Source organism: Delphinapterus leucas, chromosome 2 (assembly GCF_059928025.1).
Source record: "Delphinapterus leucas isolate spDelLeu-1000000601 "Yukka" chromosome 2, BTC_Dleu_Yukka2, whole genome shotgun sequence".
Lineage (NCBI taxonomy): Eukaryota > Metazoa > Chordata > Mammalia > Artiodactyla > Monodontidae > Delphinapterus > Delphinapterus leucas.
Window position 1 is genome coordinate 13,327,281 of NC_143130.1, and position 20,683 is coordinate 13,347,963.

The 20,683-nt window shown below is 38.0% G+C and overlaps 1 protein-coding gene across 1 annotated transcript in view; it reads left to right on the plus strand.

Annotated features, from left to right (window-relative positions):
• The first annotated feature begins 4,529 nt into the window (after positions 1-4,529).
• The window catches only part of DNAJC1 (DnaJ heat shock protein family (Hsp40) member C1), a 203,067-nt gene continuing 186,913 nt past the window's right edge, over positions 4,530-20,683 (plus strand). The window contains exon 1 of the mRNA XM_022580478.3: positions 4,530-5,040. Coding sequence (XP_022436186.1) covers positions 4,837-5,040 — 204 coding nt within the window. The 5' untranslated portion in view covers positions 4,530-4,836. The remainder of the gene's footprint in view (positions 5,041-20,683) is intronic.

Sequence of the window (20,683 nt, forward strand, 5' to 3'; positions counted from 1 at the left end):
ACTGCAATAAAAAAGGGATTATTTTTCAAGAAGGTGCTTCCCCAAAACAATATTTTTCTAACCTTTGTCAACTCAATATGTTTGAGAATGATGTTTGCATAAATAAATTACAAGATAATGTTCCATTAGAGAACAATGATGTCTTAGAACTTTAAGTCCATATATTTGAGAAACAGCCAAAAAGGGGCAAAAGAGAAAATTTCAGAATAATATTCCATTGTATGGATATACCACATTTTGTTTATTCATTCATCAGTTGATAGGCATTTAGGTTGTTTCCAACTCTGGTTAGTATGAATAATGTTGCTATGATCACTTGTATACAAGCTTTATGTTTTTACTTTTCTTGTGTATATACCTAAGAGTGGAATTCCTGGGTCATATAGTAACTCTATCTTTCGTTTTTTGAGGAACTGCCAGACGGTTTTCCCAAGGTGCTGCATCATTTCACATTCCCACCAGCAATAAATGAGGGTTCCACTTTCTCCACATCTTTACTAGCCTCTTTTTTGTCTGTCTTTTAAATTACTGCCATTGGAACGGGTGTAAAGTGGTATCTCTCTGTGGTTTTGATTTACATTTTCCTAATGACTAATGATGTTGAGAAGCTTTCATATACTTATTGGCCTTTTGTATATATCTTCTTTGGAGAAATCCATTGCCCATTCAAAAAAAATGTTGAGTTGCAAGAATTCTTTACACATTCTAGATGTAAGTCTCTTATCAAGTATATGATTTCCAAATATTTTTCTCCCGTTATCTTGGTTGTCTTTTCACTTTCTTGGTGGTATTGTTTGTGACACAAAAGTTTTAAATTTCTGTGTAGTTCAATTTATTTATTTTTTCCTCTGTCACATGCTTTTGGTGTCATATCTAAGGGACCACTGGCTAACCCAAGGTCACTAAAATTTACTCTTATTTTTTTAAATAAGAGTTTTATAGTTTTAGCTTTTACCTTTAGGTCTGTCACCTAATTTGAGTTAATATTTTTTTCATCTTTGGTTTCATGTCTTTCATTGGTTTTGTAAAATTCTTGGCCATTATTTCTATAATTATTGCTTCTGCTTCATTCTCTCTCTCTCTCCTCTTTTTCTAGGACCCCAGTTATATATGTGCTAGATTTATTCACTGTGTCCCACATGCATTTTTTTAAACATCTTTATTGGAGTATAATTGCTTTACAATGGTGTGTTAGTTTCTGCTTTATAACAAAGTGAATCAGCTATACGTATACATATATCCCCATATCTCCTCCCTCTTGCGTCTCCCTCCCACCCTCCCTATCTCACCCCTCTATGTGGTCACAAAGCACCGAGCTGATCTCCCTGTGCTACCACATGCATTTAAAGCTCTGTTCTCTTACCATTCTTTTTTCTCTCTGCTTCAGTTTGGGTATTTTTTCTTGACCTATCCTCATATTCACTAATCCTTTCTTCTGCTGTGTCCAGTCTGCTGTTACACTCATCCACTGAGTTCTTGATTTCAGATATTACATTTTTAAATTTGAGATTTTCCATTGATTCAATTCTCTGTTGAAATTCTGCATCTTCTAATCCATTTTGTCCACTTTTTCTTTTCTTTTCTTTTATAAACTATTGCTCTACTTTATAATAGTTATTTTAAAGTTCTTGTCTGGACTCCAATAGCTGGCTTATCTGTGGGTCTTCTATTATCTATTTTTTTCTCTTGATTATTGGTAAAATTTTGCTGTTTTTCTCACATCTCATAATTTTTTTTATTATGTACCAGAGTTTTATATTAAAAACAATAGACAATAGGATTGATGTTATTTTCCCCTAGAGATGAAAATAGACAAATAGGGTGAGGATCAGGGATTGAGCTGGGTAGGGATTGGGTTGGAGTTTTAGTAAGGTTCATTCAACTTCTGGTTTCTCTGTTTCTTAAGTGTGATTCCTCTGGGCTTTTGATAGAGAGCCTGCAAGGTTTCTATCTCCTCAACCCAGCAGATTCACTTCTGCTTTTCAGAGGTTTTAAACTTAAATCTTTATCCTCCTATTCATATAACTTCAGAAATATTGCAAATGTCTTGAGGGAGAAGACTGCCTGTGTATTTGAAGCAGGCTCCTCTTTTTCGGTAGAGTTCCTTTTGTATGCACTGGTAGAATGTGGGGAGATTTTACTCTTCCTATCCTTCAGTCTTTCGGCCTCCTGCATGACCCCAGAATTCAGCACATGTTCTGTGGGAAAGCTGGCTGTAAGTCTGGGCCTCCTCTCTACATTTCCAATCCATTACACAACTCACAAGACTGTTAAACATTTCACTGGCTTCTCTCTTCCTGTGTACATTGCCTCTGCCCATGCTAAGCTTCATCAGTCCATGCCCAGAATCATTAAATGTCACCAGATAAGAAAACAGCTGTTCGTTGTGAGCTCACTTAGTCCTGGCTTCAGCAAAAGAAGGTTTATTCAACTGCATTGTCCTCTGGGGGATGAGACTGAACACGTGAAGATGCCAAATTAGAAGTCTGAATGTAAATAGCACTGTGGCCTTTGCAGAGACCTAGACCAGAACAAGCAAGGACATCACTTCAGAGTGGACTAGTGTTATTGGAACTGGTAGGAAGAAGCCTCCAGAGCAATACCTTATAGCAGTGAGAAGCAGTAGCAGTGCTGTATTGAATAGACTTCAGTTCTGCTTTTCAGCTTGACCTTGGGAAGAGAACTATTCCCTTTAGATGGAGGAAGTCCTTGGGGTTCTTGGACAACATAAGAATAGAGCTCAAGAGGGAAATACCAGATCACTAAAATATCAGTGGCAATATGGCACCAGTTTCAAATGTTATATTGCACTTAATTTAATGGTCAAATTAGGAGAAAAGATGAATGTTGGGATATTATGTAAAAGTAGTTCTTAAGATTATTGCTCTCATTTTATTTTGATGTTTTAATCATTGAATAAACAGTAAGCTAACGTAGATGTGGTAAAAATGCCTCTCACTTCAAGAAAACTGATATATCAAAAAATCAAACTAAAAAACTGTAGGGGGAGGCATGGAGGTGGGGAGGTGTTCACAGGATTCCATTCAACTAATTGAATGCTAGCATGTGCTATGCATTGTGCTTGGAACTGGGAATACACAGAAAAGGTGATACCCTTTGCTATGGACTGAATGTTTGTGTCCTCCCCAAATTCATATTTTGAAGCCCTCATTCCCAATGTGATGGTGTTTGGAGGTGCAGCCTTTGGGAGATAATTAGGTTTAAATGAGTTCATGATGGTGGAGCCCACCCTGTGGGATTAGTGCCCTTGTAAGAGGAAATGCTAGATCTCTCTCCCCCTCCCCCACAATTCCACCATGTGAAGGTACAGCAAGAAAGCAGCCCTCTGCAACCTGGAAGAGGGCTCTCACCAGAACTCGACCATGCTGACCTTTCCCCGTTACAGACTTCCCAGCCTCCAGAATTGTGAGAAATAAATGTCTGTTGTTTAAGCCGCCCAGTCTATGGTATTTTGTTACAGCAGCCCTTGCTGACTGAGACACCCCTGCTCTTGTATCTTTGAAAGGTAAGCCTCATGATGAATTTAAAATGGGATTAATTCAAGCATATATATTATTTTTAAGCAAGATATACTTGCATTCATTTAACTATTTTAAAATATCTATATATTTTTTAACTCTGCAGTACTGGAATGATTTCTTCAGTAAGATTTACTTCCTGGATCCAGGTATTGTTTTTCTAACCTTTGACAAACATAATATATTTTTACTATGAGAGCTTTATCATTATCCTGTTGAGCTTAATTCAGCTGGCTGGATCCAAGATGGGAAAAGCATGAGATCAAACTCTCAAAACTGGTCAAGCAAAAGCTTAAGAAGAAAATACGGTTCACACAAGAGAAAGCAATAGCGGTGAGGAGGAGGATGGAGGAGGAGGTGAGACACTGGTGGGAAAGAGAGGAGGTTTTTAGCCTAAATGTCATTAAAAATAGACCTCAGTTGGGAAGGGAACACCAATTGGAAATCGGCTAAAGCAGATAAACTACACTTCCCCTAAGGCTATGATTGAGTCACGCTTATTAATTTCTGCCAGGTTGCCTACTTTATGGTATTATGCCTATAAATCTTAATTCATTATTAGAAGTATGCTTTTTGTCTTGGTTCAAATTTCATTTCTTCTTCACCTCTCTCAAAAGGATACTTTAGACTACTCACTAGATTTGCCCCTTTCAAGTCCTAGGTTCAATTCCTCCTATATCTTTGGGGATAGAATAATGAAATGTGTGGAACAGAGGCCGTAATCAATAAATCAGTTTTCAAATATACTTTTAGTTTTCAATATCTGGGGGAGGGTAAGAAGGTAGCTGTTTCAGGGATATTTGGGATGTTCCAGGTGGATGCGCGATGTCTATAACCGTCCACGTCTCTTAATCTGTGTCAGTACACGAACAGCTTCGCAGAGCGCGCCAGCGACTGAGAGGCATTTCGCTGAGGCCCAGCTCTGGGGCGCAGGCTTCTCTACTTCCGGCCCCGCCCCCTCTCCCGCGGTTGCTAGGAGACGTGATGTCACCGGAAGCAAGGCCTGGGATAGGCTAAGGCGAGGGGAAACCTCTCCCACCCGGTGCAACCTCAGCGCCCGGCGCTGGCTCGCCAGCTGTTTGTAGGCCTGGGTGAGGGGCGGGGGTCCGCGGAGGGTAGAAGCGCCCGCGGCCCAGCCTGTCCCTCAGGCTAGGACCGGCCGCGGGGCGGGCGACTCCGGGGCGGCTGCCGGTGCTTCCGACTGACAAGCACTGTTCCCATAGCCCGCGCTGCCCGCCGCGTCCCTGGTCTCGGCCGACGGCGCTGCGCGGCGGGTGACCTCTCCGAGCCCCGCACGATGACGGCGCCCTGCTGCCGGCTGGCCCGGCTTCCTCCGCGCCGCCGGCTCCGGCTCCGGCTTGTGCAGTTCCCGCCGCCGCTGCTGTTGCTGCTGCTGGCGGCCGCGGGGCCGGCGCGCGGCTGGGAGAGCGGAGACCTGGAGTTGTTTGACTTGGTGGAGGAGGTGCAGCTCAACTTCTACCAGTTCCTCGGGGTGCAGCAGGTAAGCGGGGCCGGCCGGCCGGCAGCCAGCCCGCCCGAGGGCTGCGCCTCCGGGGCAGAAAAGTGCGGGTACGGGCGGAAAGGAGGGGGTGGGGCGGACTCTGACCCAGTTTCCTCCGAGGGAGCCGGGCACGCGGGGCAAGACTTGGTCATCCTGGGCTCGTCTGCCGTCCTCAGCCCGATCCACCAGGATCTCCTCGTAACCAGTCTCAGAGGGAATGACCCGCCTTCCCCAATTCCTCACCGCCCGGCTCCCCTCCTCGAGTTCCAGTCTCAGTGACAGCAGTCTCAGTGACAGCCTGGACGGTGCCACCAGCCTGGGGTGGCGATCCCTTCTCTTTCCTCTGCCATTCTGGGGGAGATCCTTGCACCCAGCTGTGCAGGAGGAAGAAGGAAGAGTGGTGTGGGTAGATCTTTTACCCTTTCCTTGCCTGCCCCGTGAGTGTGGGAAGGAGTAGTCGTGTCTGCCTCCAAATTTTCACCTTCCCAATTACACTTATCTATATTTTAGCAGCCTCCTTTCCTCTGCCTTTCCGGGAAGATAGGAATACATTTTGGTTGGCCTCTGGGTTGCAGAAATTTTTCTTGCACTGTACTTTGGAATCTATGTAGCCTGTTGGATTAGGCGTTCGTATCATAGTTTAGAAATCTGGAGGAACTTGAAGCCTCTGCAGTGTTGGTCCTGGAAGTCATAGAAGGAGCCATCAAGTGTTCGGGGCAGTAGAGGCACTTGGGGAGCTCCAGGAAGAGAAGTCCAACCAGTAACGCAGGATCGTTGTCTTTTTCTTTTCCTTTCGTTTCGTTTTCTTTCCTTTTCTAGCTTGAGACTTTAACTTGTAATGTCCGTTTGTTGCTATTTACTTACACCCTGGGAGTGGTGAATGAGGGTAGATATCCCGTCTCTGACGCCATTTTACTGGTTTAAGAATTATGGGGTTAAAGACTTAGAATTTAACACGATCTGATTGAGCCCTTCATAAAATGCTTTGAATAGTTATGGGGGAAAAAAAATGTTTACCAACAATTGTCATTCAAGGCACACTTCCCGTGACCAGATGTGAAGTGTACATTTCACTCCTACAGGTTATCATAAATTTGTGTGAACTGTTGAGCTTAACATTAAATGGAAATTTACTTTTCAATTAAATATATATAATTGAATATAAAATAGCAGTTGCCATGGCACCATGATTTTAACGAATTTCAATTTTGTAAGTTATAAAGTAGTTTAAGAATTTCACACTTCAAATTCTTCTGTGCAAACGATTATGTGGCAATTGTCTTTAGTCATTGTCTTCACCTGGTGCCACTTCCTGCTTGTAGAGATAAAGTATACCTCATTTCAAAGTAAATGGTGTCTCAATATGTGTAAAAATCACTAGTGAAATATAACTCTGAAGACTTTTAAGAATGCCTGTAATATTGAGAATATTTGTTAGAATTTACCATAATTGATTAAATTCTGTAGCTAGAGTCTTTTACATAACCTATCCAAAGATTTTGAAGATATTTTCCAGTTATTCAAGGAAAACTAAGCCCCTTTCAGAGAATACAGAAACTTAGTAGCAGTGGTTTAAATTTTAGATTATGTAATCTAGCTTGCATATGAACTCTCATAGAATTTTCATTTATAAATTCATGCAATTAAATTTGCAGAGTTAATTAGGCAGTGTGAACAACCAGAGCATTTAACTATATGGGCAAAGATGGGAAAATAAAGAAGCATAGGTAATTGAGAAGATTCTGTGTGGAGGTAACATTTTAATAGAAGGATCCAGAAAATTGTTTTCATCTGTGTTTCTCTACGCAGTTGTGTTAAATTGGAAAGAATGCAGAAGAAACTTTATTCTACCTAAGCAGAGAAACTGATCGGAACAAGTTCTTTACATTACATTGAATCTTAACTTTCTTAGGAGACTTTCAGGAGACCAGAAATTTGGTAGAGACAAATGCAGCCTGTCTTATGTCCTTAATGTGTAATTTTCAGGCTAAAGCCAATGAATCTCTTCTTGACTAGCCAGACATGAGGAACCAGAGCAAATTAGGTAGGTTACTTAAGAGTGGTGACCTGGCTTTACACACTTAATCAGTTTTGTTGTCCATTCAACAGAGATTTGGTTCATACCTACTAAATATTAAACACTGGGAATTGGCCAGTATGTAACACAAAACCCCTAGACTCATTTTAGTAGGGGGAAACAGTAAACAACCAAACAAGTAAATATAAATGTCAGATGGTCAGAGAAGTCCTCAGAAAGAAGTAAGGAAGTGAGCCATGTTGATAAGTGCATTCAAGGAAGGCAAACGGTTAAGCGCAAAGGCCTTGGAGCTTACTTAGTATTTGAGGAATGGCAAGGCAGCCAATGTGGCTGGAGCAGGGTGTATGGGGAGGACAGTAGTAGATGAGATCAGAGTCATGGGGGGCGGGGGAAGATCTTGTAGGGCTTCAACGTAAGTCATGAGGACTTTGGCTATTATAAGTAAGTTGGGGATCAAGGGGGGTTTTGAACAGAAGAGGTACATAATTTGACTTAAATTTCACAACGATTACTTTATTGAGTTGGAGATCAGTGATATGTTATTAATTATTGGATAATTGTGGTGAAGAATGTAGAATGGACCTGGGTGGTGCAGAGTGGTCAGATTCTGGATATAATTGGAACATAGAGCTGACAGCATTTTGCTGATTGTTTGAATGTGGGATGTGGAGGGGGGGAGTGGGGAAGAAAAGTTGAGGATAATTCGAAAGCTTTTTCTAAACCTCAGAAAGTGAATAAATACTTGTCTAATTGCACTTGCCACGTACTGAGATGGAGAAGCCTGGAATAGAAGCAGGTATGGTTGGGGGAAAATCAGTAATTTGGTTTTGGTCATGCCAAATGTGAGGTGTCTAATAAACTTTCAAGTTGGTTATCTAAGCCTGGAGTTGTAAGGAGAGGGTTTAGGCTGTGCATAATAAATTAGGGAGTCCCTGGCACTTCGTAGGTAATTTGAAGCCACAAAACCAGGTAAGTTCACCAGGAGACTGAACGTAAAAGAGAAAAGAGGGGTCTGGGAGCTGGGCCATGGGAGGAACCAGCAAAGGAGAAGAGGAAGGAACAGCCAGCGAAGTAGCAGGCAAATCAGCAAAAGATGGTCTCTTTCAAGTCAGCTGAGGAAAGTATTTTAAAGAGGAGGAAGCAATCAGCTGGGCTAAATGCTGATGATAATTCAAATAAGATGCGTTCTGCGCGTTGACTGTTGAATTCAACAGTGTGGAGGTCATTGGCTACTTTAGCAAGAGCTGTTTCAGTGGAGTGGTGAGATCAATAGATTGGTTACATTGGGTTCAGGAGAGAAGGAAGGGGGCGGAATTGGAGACAATTAATAGAAAAAAACTTTTTTTTGAGATCTCCATACCCCAAACTAGATTCCAGGGATGATTAGTGACTTAATGTGGCAGCCATTTTATCCCTTTTTCCACCAGGTCTAAAGTAGTTTGCTCAGTCACTCCCTAAACTCTATAACTGGAATAATCAATTAGATTATTAGACTTTTCGAACTTGAACTAGGCTTGAATTAGACTTTTAGAACTTGAACCAGGCCACTTACTGACTTATGACCTTGTCAAGTTATTACTTCATTTTTAGGACAAATGGTATTTTCTTTCTTTATTTACGTCATAGGAGACACTTAAATATTTATTAAATGAAAAAATATGAACATGGTAACTAAAACTAAACAGTAATTCACCGAATGAGTAATTGCTTGACTGTTTTTATTCAATAAGTTATATTTATATTGGCCTTTTATTGCTCTCATCCAGCAAAGGAATCCCTCTCCTTGTATTCCCAAGTTTCAAATTGGTTCTAAAAGCTTTCAAAGGGATTCCAGAAGATTTTAGTGGACGTATGTATGCAGGTGACATAGCAGAGGCTCACTCTATTTTTAGAATGGCTTTGATTGTTCACAGGGCATTCCAATTTGGATATTGCATCTTTTCAGAGAATACAAGGTAGAAGATTAGAAGAATGTAGGAGAAAAGTTGTGTTATTGAAATACCTCATTAGTAACTTAAATTCTAGGTCCCCAAACAGTATTTATATTTATTCTAACAGCCCCTGCTCCTTGGATACCTGTATTTCTTGTGGGATCAATTTTTTTCATTGTCTTTTGGGTCCATGATTTTCTTTATACTTTGTACAGTGTTCTAGCCAACAATAAATACTTCATAGTCATTTAAAAATCTGTCAGTTGAAATTGTAACAAGCTAAGTTAGCTTAAATTTTGCAGCATTCACTTTCTGATGAAATCAGAGTAATTTTCTTGGTGCCAGTCATTACAGATTCCTATTCATAGAGCTAGAAAATGTGCCTCTTTCTCTTAGAAAATTTTTAATAACCTGCATCCTTACATTCAAATGAATGCTAAAACCTGGTTAAAAGAAGAAAACTATTGTTAAGTGACATGTGCTTACAAAATGTTGGATTTTAACTTTTTAATCAGAATTAATACATCTTTTAAGCTCTTTCAGTCTGTACTTCAGATGCACAGAATGTACAGAGTAGCAGCCTGTATAAGGGAGGGACAGTTACGGCACACTCATCCTACACATACCCAAGGGGAAGGACTCCCTTAAAGAAACAACTGCTGATCTCTTGACTCATCTCTTACATCTTTCCATGGATGAGTTACCTTGTTGGAGGGTGATCACCTTTGGTCTGCTTTGCTTGATTGGGGAGAGCTAACTAACTAAAAAGCTAGAAGTAATGAGGCTCATTCTTAACAGACCAGTAAGGCAGTTGTTATCCTGCCAGACTTTCTCTTGAGTGTACTGTCTCAAAGTCTAGGCTGGATCATCAAAAACTCTAGAGACAATAAATGCTGGAGAGGGTGTGGAGAAAAGGGAACACTCTTGCACTGCTGGTGGGAATGTGAATTGGTACAGCCACTGTGGAGAACAGTATGGAGGTTCCTTAAAAAACTACAGATAGAACTACCATATGACCCAGCAATCCCACTACTGGGCATATACCCTGAGAAAACCGTAATTCAAAAAGAGTCATGTACCAAAATGTTCATTGCAGCTCTATTTAAAATAGCCCGGAGATGGAAACAACCTAAGTGTTCATCATCGGATGAATGGATAAAGAAGATGTGGCACATATATACAATGGAATATTACTCAGCCATAAAGAGAAACAATTGAGCTATTTGTAATGAGGTGGATAGACCTAGAGTCTGTCATACAGAGTGAAGTAAGTCAGAAAGAGAAAGACAAATACCGTATGCTAACATATATATGGAATTTAAGAAAAAAAAAAAAAGTCATGAAGAACCTAGGGGTAAGACAGGAATAAAGACACAGACCTACTAGAGCATGGACTTGAGGATATGGGGAGGGGGAAGGGTAAGCTGTGACAAAGCGAGAGAGAGGCATTGTCGTATGTACACTACCAAATGTAACGTAGATAGCTAGTGGGAAGCAGCCGCATAGCACAGGGAGATCAGCTCGGTGCTTTGTGACTGCCTGGAGGGGTGGGATAGGGAGGGTGGGAGGGAGGGAGACGCAAGAGGGAAGAGAGATGGGAACATATGTATATGTATAACTGATTCACTTTGTTATAAAGCAGAAACTAACACACCATTTTAAAGCAATTATACTCTAATAAAGATGTAAAAAAAAAAAAGTCTAGGCTGGGGATGGGAGGGCCAGAATTTCTAGCAAGCCCACTTGGCTCCTATACGTAATCTCAATTCTCCAGTAGCTTTTCAGCAGTAAAGGTGCTATTTGATCTCTATTTGCCTGAGTTCTGTGTTCAGTTTTTTTGGGTGGGAAAAGCAGAAAGTCATTAATGGGGCCTTCTCAAACCCTGGCATAGGGGTTTGAGAAATAAAGAGGAAGACCTCTTTCATAAGTGACTAGTGAATCTGTACTGTGAGTATCAGTTCTCTCCAGTGATTCTTGTAGATTCCACTGAGTTTGTGGTGTTAGTTGAATATAGTGCAGTCTTTCTCTAGTGAGTCTATTCCCTTGTAAATCTATGTCATGTAATAATCACTCCCCCATTTTCATTGTAAAATCCAAAATTATTTGTTGATTTGGAGAGAGGGAGATGTACAAAATCTGGAATGGTAGATAACCTTCCAGTCATTTATATTTCTGATGTAAAGCGTATCATGTATAGAGTTAGAGCCGAATAAATACTTGTTTAGTTGTATACATATTTGCATCAGCTTGGATTATTGTAAAATTGATTTACTTTTCTTATGTATACGCTGTTTAGTGGAGTTTGCCTGGACATATTTTACGGGAAAAAGCAAGTTTATTGGGAAACTTGCCACATAATCTAGAGCTGATGGAACAGAAATCCTCTTCTAGTTGTAAGTTTCTGTTTTCTTTTTATACTATTCTTTTTTTTTACACTAATTATGAGAACAATCCTAGAATAGTGTGTCTTTTATTATTCATAGATACACCCTAAGCTGAACTGGGAAATGGAATTGTCCTTTGTTATTACTATTATTCTTAGAGATACATTCTAAAATCTTTTTAATAAAAGTCACCATTTTGCCCAGTGATTGGTGTAATGTGGTGAATTTCAACATCATATGTTTTATTCAGTGTTGGGAATGATACACAGGGTAGGATGGAGGTGAGGGTAGGTACTTGGCTTGATGATTGCTGAGAGAAGAACCTCCGTGGCAGTTATAAGTAACACCAGTTGATAAAATGCTTGGTATCTATATTAAACATGTTCTCACTTATTCCAAGACTATATGGTCTTGGGAATCTTTTTCTAAGTCAGGCATTATTGGCTCTGTTTGGACAGTAATGACGTCAATTAATTTTACCCAGAATTAAAAACAAATCCAAAGCCTTTCTTTTTTTTTTTTTTTTTTTTGCGGTACGCGGGCCTCTCACTGTTGTGGCCTCTCCCGTTGCCGCTCCGCGGCATGTGGGATCTTCCCGGACTGGGGCACAAACCCGTGTTCCCTGGATCGGCAGGCGGACTCTCAACCACTGCGCCACCAGGGAAGCCCTCAAAGCCTTTCTTGTATAGAAGTGTGCAGAGATGGAAGGAAAGGAGTGGCAGTGAAAAGAGAGACTTCTGATTGGGTGAAGCAGGACCCTAGACCAATTGATAATGAAGCTATAGTTATATGTATTTTCAAAAACCTTTCTTTATTTTCATCAAAACACCTACTTTTGAAAGGTGGGTCCTATACTAATGAATGTAAAAATATGATTATGTTTTAAGTAACATCATGGTATTCCATTTGAAGAGCTAAATTTTTTTTTAACTTATATTTACTGAAATTTTTGTCTAAGAGTGTTATTAGCACTTAATTAGAAACTTAATCTAGGATTTGTGTCTCATTCTCATCCTCCTTAATACTGCATTAAGTAAGGTTAGGACTCATGCACTTACTCAGAAAGTGTTTCTGATTACCATCATCCAGCAACTGGAATCTCACGTGTAATCAGGCATGTTGCAAAAGCAAGGCATGCCGCTGTCTACATTTCTGGTTAGAGAGAATATGTGCATAAAACAGTATGCTTCATTATTAGACAAAATGCCTATTTTAGTGCCAGTGAAGCAGTGGACATAAAGCTATGTGCAGCTACATGGTCAGCTAATAGAATTTGAATTAAATATTAAAGGTAAGAGTTTAAGATCAAGAATTAAATAAAAAGACACATGTCATGGTATAAGCAGCAGTATTTTTTTTTTTTACATCTTTATTGGAGTATAATTGCTTTACAGTGGTGTGTTAGTTTCTGCTTTATAACAAAGTGAATCAGTTATACATATACATATGTTCCCATCTCTCTTCCCTCTTGCGTCTCCGTCCCACCCTCCCTATCCCACCCCTCTAGGTGGTCACAAAGCACCGAGCTGATCTCCCTGTGCTATGCGGCTGCTTCCCACTAGCTATCTACCTTACGTTTGGTAGAGTATTAAGCAGCAGTATTAAAATGCCACTGAGTGCAAACACTGGAATTCTAAAAGGAAGTAATTAATTAAACAAATTCTGGAATACATACAACTCCTGATTATAGAAGGTACAAGAATTTTTAAAAGCTACATGAGACCCCACTGTGACATGTGTAGTAAGCAGTAGTCAAAATGAGTTAAGACCAGAAAAATTGTTGTTGTCATTTATTGGGAAGGTCTGAACAGACCATAGAGAAATCCTAGGGTCCATATATGTGCCTGCTAAGGAAAGTAGAGGCTTCATATTTCTAGCCAATACTTAAGGACTTTATACCATTAAAATGGATCAGGTTAAGGAAGCTATCTCATGGCCAATTACCAAGAAGCCTCTGACTTTTTGGAATTAAAAAAAAATGCAAATCTTATTAGCAGTTATTTTCAATTACCACACTTTTAGTTAACATATAAAAGATTAGTATTTAGGTTCTTCTCTGACTTTAAGTAGTGTTTTGTATTAATATTGGTGATTAAATTTGATTTAAGGAAGTTAATATATGTATGTATAATGTAGGGTGACTGGAACTTGTTCCTTGTACTTAAGTATATCATATAAAGTTCAGATGATTGCCATGCTATGCAGTTCTATAGTAGTTATACAGAATTAGTGTGACTTTTTGTATCACACATTTGCAAGTATATGTTTAACTTAGAGTAAATTAGATCTTGAAATTAGTTTTGTGGAAAGCTTTGCAGGTTTTCAACAATGCTGCCACCTCTCAAAACATTGTTGAAACTTCTTATTTTGCATTGCTTGAAAAGCCTGCAACATATTTGGCAGATTTACTCATTAATAGTAAACTTTTAAGTTGGATTTGATTTTTGCCTATAGCTTATAGTCATTTGGAGCTAAATTTGATGACTAAATTGGGTTAGCAAACTTGGGTAAGTACGCTTTGGACTGATAAAGAGATCTGAAAATAAATTTCATGTAAGGCTCATAAACTGCTTTGAGGACTGTTGTCAAAGAAGAATTCCAGGGAAGTTTGGAAGGGTATCAACATGAAGTGAATCTGTAGCCTTACAAAGCAACAGAATGTATTCCAGTAAATGGCTTTTGGAGTACTTATTACTTTGCGGGTAGCAAATTTTTAAAAGAATTTTTACCTATCAGAGAAAAATATGTAAATAAAAATCATCGTTAATTTTAGAGAGGCGGGAAAATATTGAGCTAGAAGTAAATATTTTAATTATTTGCCTGCTTTTAAAATTAAAAAGGATCATAAAAGTATTTATTATATAATTCTCTAATAATGCTAGTTAAAACAGAGTGGGAGGAACCAATATAGACGTTAGGGATAGAGACAGTAGCTGAGAATACCACTGAAGGAGAAAGTAGGAAATACACAGAAAGAGGGACATGTACACAGAAAAATAATACATCAATACAAATACTGTAATGGAGTAGTATCTCCATCTTGTGGCCTTCTTTGTATATTGTTGTTAAAAATGTTGAGGGGTTGTATTTTCACAACTGTAGGCATAAGTAAGAATAAAATATAAGTCAGATGAAAATAAAATATGGTTCAGAGATTTTTTTGCAATGACCTTTGAGCCTGAGCTTCCCAGTTGGTGTACAGTAAGTTAGTGTGCTGGGACGGTGGTGCCCTCCCTGGAAAGGGCTTAACTCCAGTGTGTCTTACAAATGTAATTTTCTGTGAAATGCCATGGTATGGAAAAAGTTGGAAGAGCACTGTGAAGGCATGCAGTTATAATGTTTTTCTTCCAGGGAAAATTTTATAAGCCTGTGTATATATGTGTATACATATAAAAATAAAATTGTCCTATGTAATTACTCTTATCAAAATCTTTGCTATACTAAAGATCTTCATTTAGCTCTCATAGAACCAAGAGCATTAGTTAACATATTGGTGAGTGAATCTGGATATAAAAGGAATCAAGGAATCTGATGAATTAGTGTCCTTCAGTTACTACTTGATTACTTATTCTGGATGGTGGAGTGACCACTAGGTAACTATGGGTACTGCATACCCATAGTTTGCAGTAACTCAGAGGAATACTTTAATGGTTTGTAACAATCTGTGTGAAGAGGATACAAATGTCTTTGGAATGTATAAGTATACCAATTCTGAGTAGCCTATAGTATTACTTTGTGACAGTAGGAGATCAGGATTTGTAAGTAAAATACCACCTTACTGACATATATTTCAGATTTTTGACAGATGACTTTCTTTTTAAAGCCATTGATCCCTTAGAGCAGCACTGTGCAATAGATACATAATGCAAGCCACATACGTAATTAAACATTTTTTAAAAGCCACATTTTAAAAAGTAAAAAGGAAACAGGTAAAATTAATTAAAAATATATTTTATTTAATCCCATGTATCAAAAATATTATTTCAACATGTAATCACATTTTTTAAAGTTATTGTGACATTTCACATTTTAGCTTTTTTACTAAGTCATCAAAATCTGGTATATATTTTTAATTTATACTTCTTAGCACACTTCAATTTGAATACTCAATTTTGATTGAAAATACTTAATCTGTGTTGAGATTTCATAGAATGTGCAGCTAACAAGTAGATTCATGTAATCAAACTCTTCCAAGCTAACAAGTAGAGTCATGTATTCAGGTTCTTCCACACATACTTAAAAAGCTTTCCAGTAACTGAATCAAGTATCATTAAAAAAATTTAAATATAAATGACTCAAATTTAATAAAAAATTTGATTTCTGAGTTGCACTAACACATCTCAAGTGCTCAGATATGGCTAATGGCTACCACATTGGATAGCACAGCCTTAGAGAATGAACATTTCTGTGTTGTATAGATATATCTAAATATTTTTGGATAAAATCACTGATTGCTGTTTCCATTTTGTCAGGGACATTGTTTGTAGGTTTTGTTTTTGTCTTAATTCACTGTGGTTTTTATTGTTTTGCTTTTTTTTAGAATTGTTCCAGTTATGCTATATATCATCTTCCTAGTTAGTTTTCTGTCCGTTTTGTCCATTCTTTTCTTTGGCCTGTAAAGGCTGTTAGTATAGTAGTACATGCTGCTCTTCTAGGGACAATGGGTTCTGAACGTCCATGCGTAGAGGTCTGTCTGCTGAGGGTGTTTTCAGTAATCAGCTTAATCCAATTTGGTCGTTTACTTTTGCTGACTAGCCTGTTATATTTTATAATTCTTAAAGTGTTATTAAGTTAATATATTAGGTCTTTAATGATGCTTTGACCAAGAAATCACCAGTGTTCCTACTTTGTAATTTTAACTTTGAGGTTGCCTGTTCTCCCTAGTTATTCTGAAACTCATCCATCAAATATATTATTAGTTACGAAATATTCACTATATTCTCTACTGTCATCTATTTTGATTATTATAACATCTTTAATTAAGTAATTTTAAAAAGGGATTTCCAGGTGCAGTTCTGTTTGTGTGCGAGTCTTTTGGCTCATTATAATATCAATTAGGGATTCCAGAGTCATCCTTTTCCACTAGCCACCTTTGCCATCTCCACACAGCTCCTAAAAGTACTGCTTTATTTTGGACTGATTAATTGCTGATCTTTTTGCTTTTGTCTTCTGTAATTTCATAAGTTAAGGAAAAGAAGTAGATCTTAATATTGATCATTCTTATACCTGGCTGTTATTGTTTTAAATAGTCCCGTTATAGGAAAGAATTGCAGTGGGGTCAGAGATGTTAAAAACTCTATGCTAAGGGAAAAAAAACAACAACGAAAATTGGAGAACGGATATAGAATCCTGAAGTTAGAAGAGACCTCACCAATATCTAACCTGTTTCTTCGTGTAGGAGTCTCTTCTGTAGCTCTCCCCGAAGATGGTCATCCAGTCTGTTTGATTTATGTCTAACAATGGGGGATTATGAAACAACCTGTTAAGTTTTTGATAAAGTACTCAATGGGAATTTTATTCTTATGTAAAGCCAAAAATCATAATTCTTATACTTACTTTCAACTTTATTTGCAGTCTTCTTTTGGAGTACCTCTGAATATATATTCCCTCTAAATTATTTTTCTGAAATGCCTTAAAATAAAATGCACAGGAGAACTCTCCACAACAGTAGAGTTATTTAAAAACAAACCACCGTTCTTTGTATAGCAGTTATACCTCAATAAAGTTGTTTAAAAAAAAATACAGGCAAGCTGAGAAGCCTACTTGGTTTCATGGTCTTTAGATATGTATTAAGTCCACCCTAGAGAAGACCCAAGCCACCGTAGTTACAGTTGTCTTGGAAGTACACCAAGCATGATTTGAAGTTACTATAAATAATTCCCTGGGCTCATCAAAGTCAGCAACAGGAAATTTCTGAACGTTGAAAGCATAAGATGATTTGGGGTGTGTTGGCTTTGATAATATGGACCACAGGGTTGATTTAATTAAAACTGTACCCCAAAGTTGTTACAGACCCTTAAAGCAAGACCTGTGTGTACAGTTGTGCAGGTTGTGTGTCTGCTTCAAAACTATCGTGATACAAAGATGTTTTAGACTGAGGTTTTTATGAAGAATTGCACATAGGTAATTAAACTGTGAAGGAGATAATTTCTCTTTCATAATTAAAATGTTATGTTTCTTTAGGTAGAATTTTAGTTTTCAGGTCCATCTTGAGTGGCTGTTTCTCTCTCCTTTTTATTCACCCGTCCTCGCTTTATAATGGCTTTCACTCCTTTCCCCGAGACACCTAGACAAGCAGTCGGTCTGATATAGGCAGCTTAGGGCTCCCTCCTGAGGCTATATTGAAGCCATTGCAGATCCAGATACCAAGCCTGCAGATTGTTTGGCCTGGTTTCAGCTGTTGGGCTGAAACTATGGCCTCTTAGCATCTCAGATACATAATATTTTATAAGCTTGTAGCCTCAGGCAGCGGACTTCTCACTTTTTTTCGCAGGCGGTGGAGTCCCACTGCAACCCTTGGTTTCCAGCATGAGTTTCCATCAGAGTCTGGCTCTGATCCCAGGCCTTTTGTAGAGTACTTTCAGTCCTCATTACTCTGTGGGAGTCAGACTTCTCATTTCTCCTGCCTACTACAGGTGTGGAGTCCAGGCTTTTAGCTTAAGCTCTGTTTGTGGCTACACGTTTCCTTTAGTTTTTGTCTACAGAGATACTTAACTGGTTTTGGCCGTGGCTATATGTTTATGATTTTCTCTCTTTAAATTTTACCATTGGTACATATTTGGAGTAGGGTTTAGGAGGAGCAGTGCTACTTTGACTCCAGAGTATTTTTTAAAGCTGCACTTTTTAAATTATTATTTTTAATGCCATTTTCCTATTATCTAAGAACCTTTTACTACTTAACATCCAGAAACATAGTCAGGCCTATTACTCACAGCAATATAAGAGGCTGTTACTTAGGCATTGAAAGGAACAGTAAACCGTCAGTCCCTGTCGCTATCAGTCCACTATTCCTAGACTTGATCCAAGTCTGGGTGCTAAAACAGGCAAGTAACATTTCTAAAATAATCAGATCCCACAGGTTTTGAATATTGTAATAAGTAGATCCATTACCTCAGAGTGATGTATGTGGCCCTGTTATTGGAGGTGTCCAGAGGAGAGTCCTGAACTCTGTCTTGAATCTAGTTAGAAAACCATGCCACGTGGGGAAATAGTTACTGAAACTCAGGTACATGTCTGAAAAACCATTGCTGGAGGACATGAATGGTCCTGAAATTAAGATATATGCAGATAATTTCATGTTGATGTTTTATAAATATATACCAATCACAAAACCTCTTAAAAAGACTTTCTGGACCTGAATAACATTATGTTCTCTTACACATAGTCTTCAAAATTCACAAAACAAAAAATAAGACAGTGAGGGTTAACCTCACTGAAAAACATTTTCAATTGTCAACTTGATGGGCGATACTAAAATCATAGAGTTTCAGTGGATATTAGCTTCATGGAATTGAGTGATCTTTAATCAGAGCTTCAAGCAGTTTATAGAGTGCACATTTGGAATGTACTTTAAATTATTTTAAGGAAAGAAGTATACAATTCAGACTTACAAGAAAAGATAAAGGGTCTTTTCATATTAGATCCATAGGATTTAAATATAATCGGTTTACATACAATTTGAAGGACATGTTTATCTTATTATTGTATACCTTTAATATTGAGTTGTTAATCTAAGGGAAATCTTTAAAGATACTACCATGAATGAAAACTGTGGTATAATGATCTTTTTAAAAGACATTTCACTTACAGACTGTCATTGTTGCTTTTCTTTAACATGGATAACAATACTCTGTTCCTGCAGCAGTTCTCTGCAATAGTGTTTCTAACCTTTGTTTTTGTGACAAAATAGAATATGCACAGCTATGTAGGTTTTGTTACGAAATTCTGATAAAGCCTGTTTTTCATAGTTATTAATTCATTTGTTCTTTCTACAGCACACTAATAATAGTAGAGAATGGAAACAATCAGATTCTAATAGTAGGAGAATATTTGAGTGAACTATGATATGTTCTTGGTGTGATATGTAATCATTAATAACAATATAAGTGAAAAGTACATAGCAACATGGAAAAACACGTATAGGTGAAAAAAGCTAAATAGCAAGTTTTATTCACATTTGATTTGTAGGAATCATATATATGCACAAGGGTGAGACAGTAACATGGGCTAATGAGAACAGTTTAAATTGTGGGATTGGTAGAATCATTTTATTTAGTGGTGAATGTTTCATGTAGAGCCCTGATAACATTACTAATATATACCCATGTAAACTCTGTTACTTTGGAAAAAAGAATGTTATATAATTAAACCACAATTGGATAAACTAAATTAGCAACATATCTCATATTTATGAGACAAAGTATATGGGTATTTTAAAGTTGCTTTTAACCTATAAGCTATTTAAAATTATGAGTGGGAAATTAAGTAAATCAAATAATTTTAGACTAAAAATCCCATGTATTTATTTTGTTATTTTAAAATATTACCAAATAATTTCTAATAATTATTTCAGTGAATCAAACTGTTTCATCATAAGTCTAATCTTCCAGAAAAGACTATATAAAACTCTGTTGTTGAGCTTATAACACATAACAATTACTATATATGAAAATGATAGCACAAAGAAAGGGGCAAGAGATGGAGCTGTAATAGAGCAATGTTTTTATATTTTTCCAGAATAAAGTTAGTATTTATCTGAAATAGATCTTTTTTTTTTTTTTTGATTTATTTGGCTGTGTCAGGTCCTAGTTGCAGCACACGGGATCTTCGTTGCAGTGCACAGGCTCTTCATTGCGGCACGCGGGCTTCTCTCTAGTTGTGGCGCACGGGCTCAGTAGTTGTGGTGCATGGGCTTAGTTGCCCCGCAGCATGTGGGATCTTAGTTCCCCAACCAGGGATTGAACCCACGTCCCCTGCATTGGCAGGCAGATTCTTAACCATTGGACCACCAGGGAAGTCCCTGAAATAGATCTTGGTAAGATACATATTGTAATCCTTAGAGCAACCACCAAGAACATAACTAAAAAATTTATGTAGTAAAAATTCTAACAAAGGAGGTAACATAGATCACTAGGACATATCTATGTAACTAAAAAGAAGGCAGTAAAGGAGAGGGGGAAAAAGACATGAGGTATATAGGAAACATAGCACAATGGCAGATGTAAATCTGACCATATCAGTAACTAAATTAAATATGACCGGATTAAACATTCCAATAAAAAGGCAGAGAA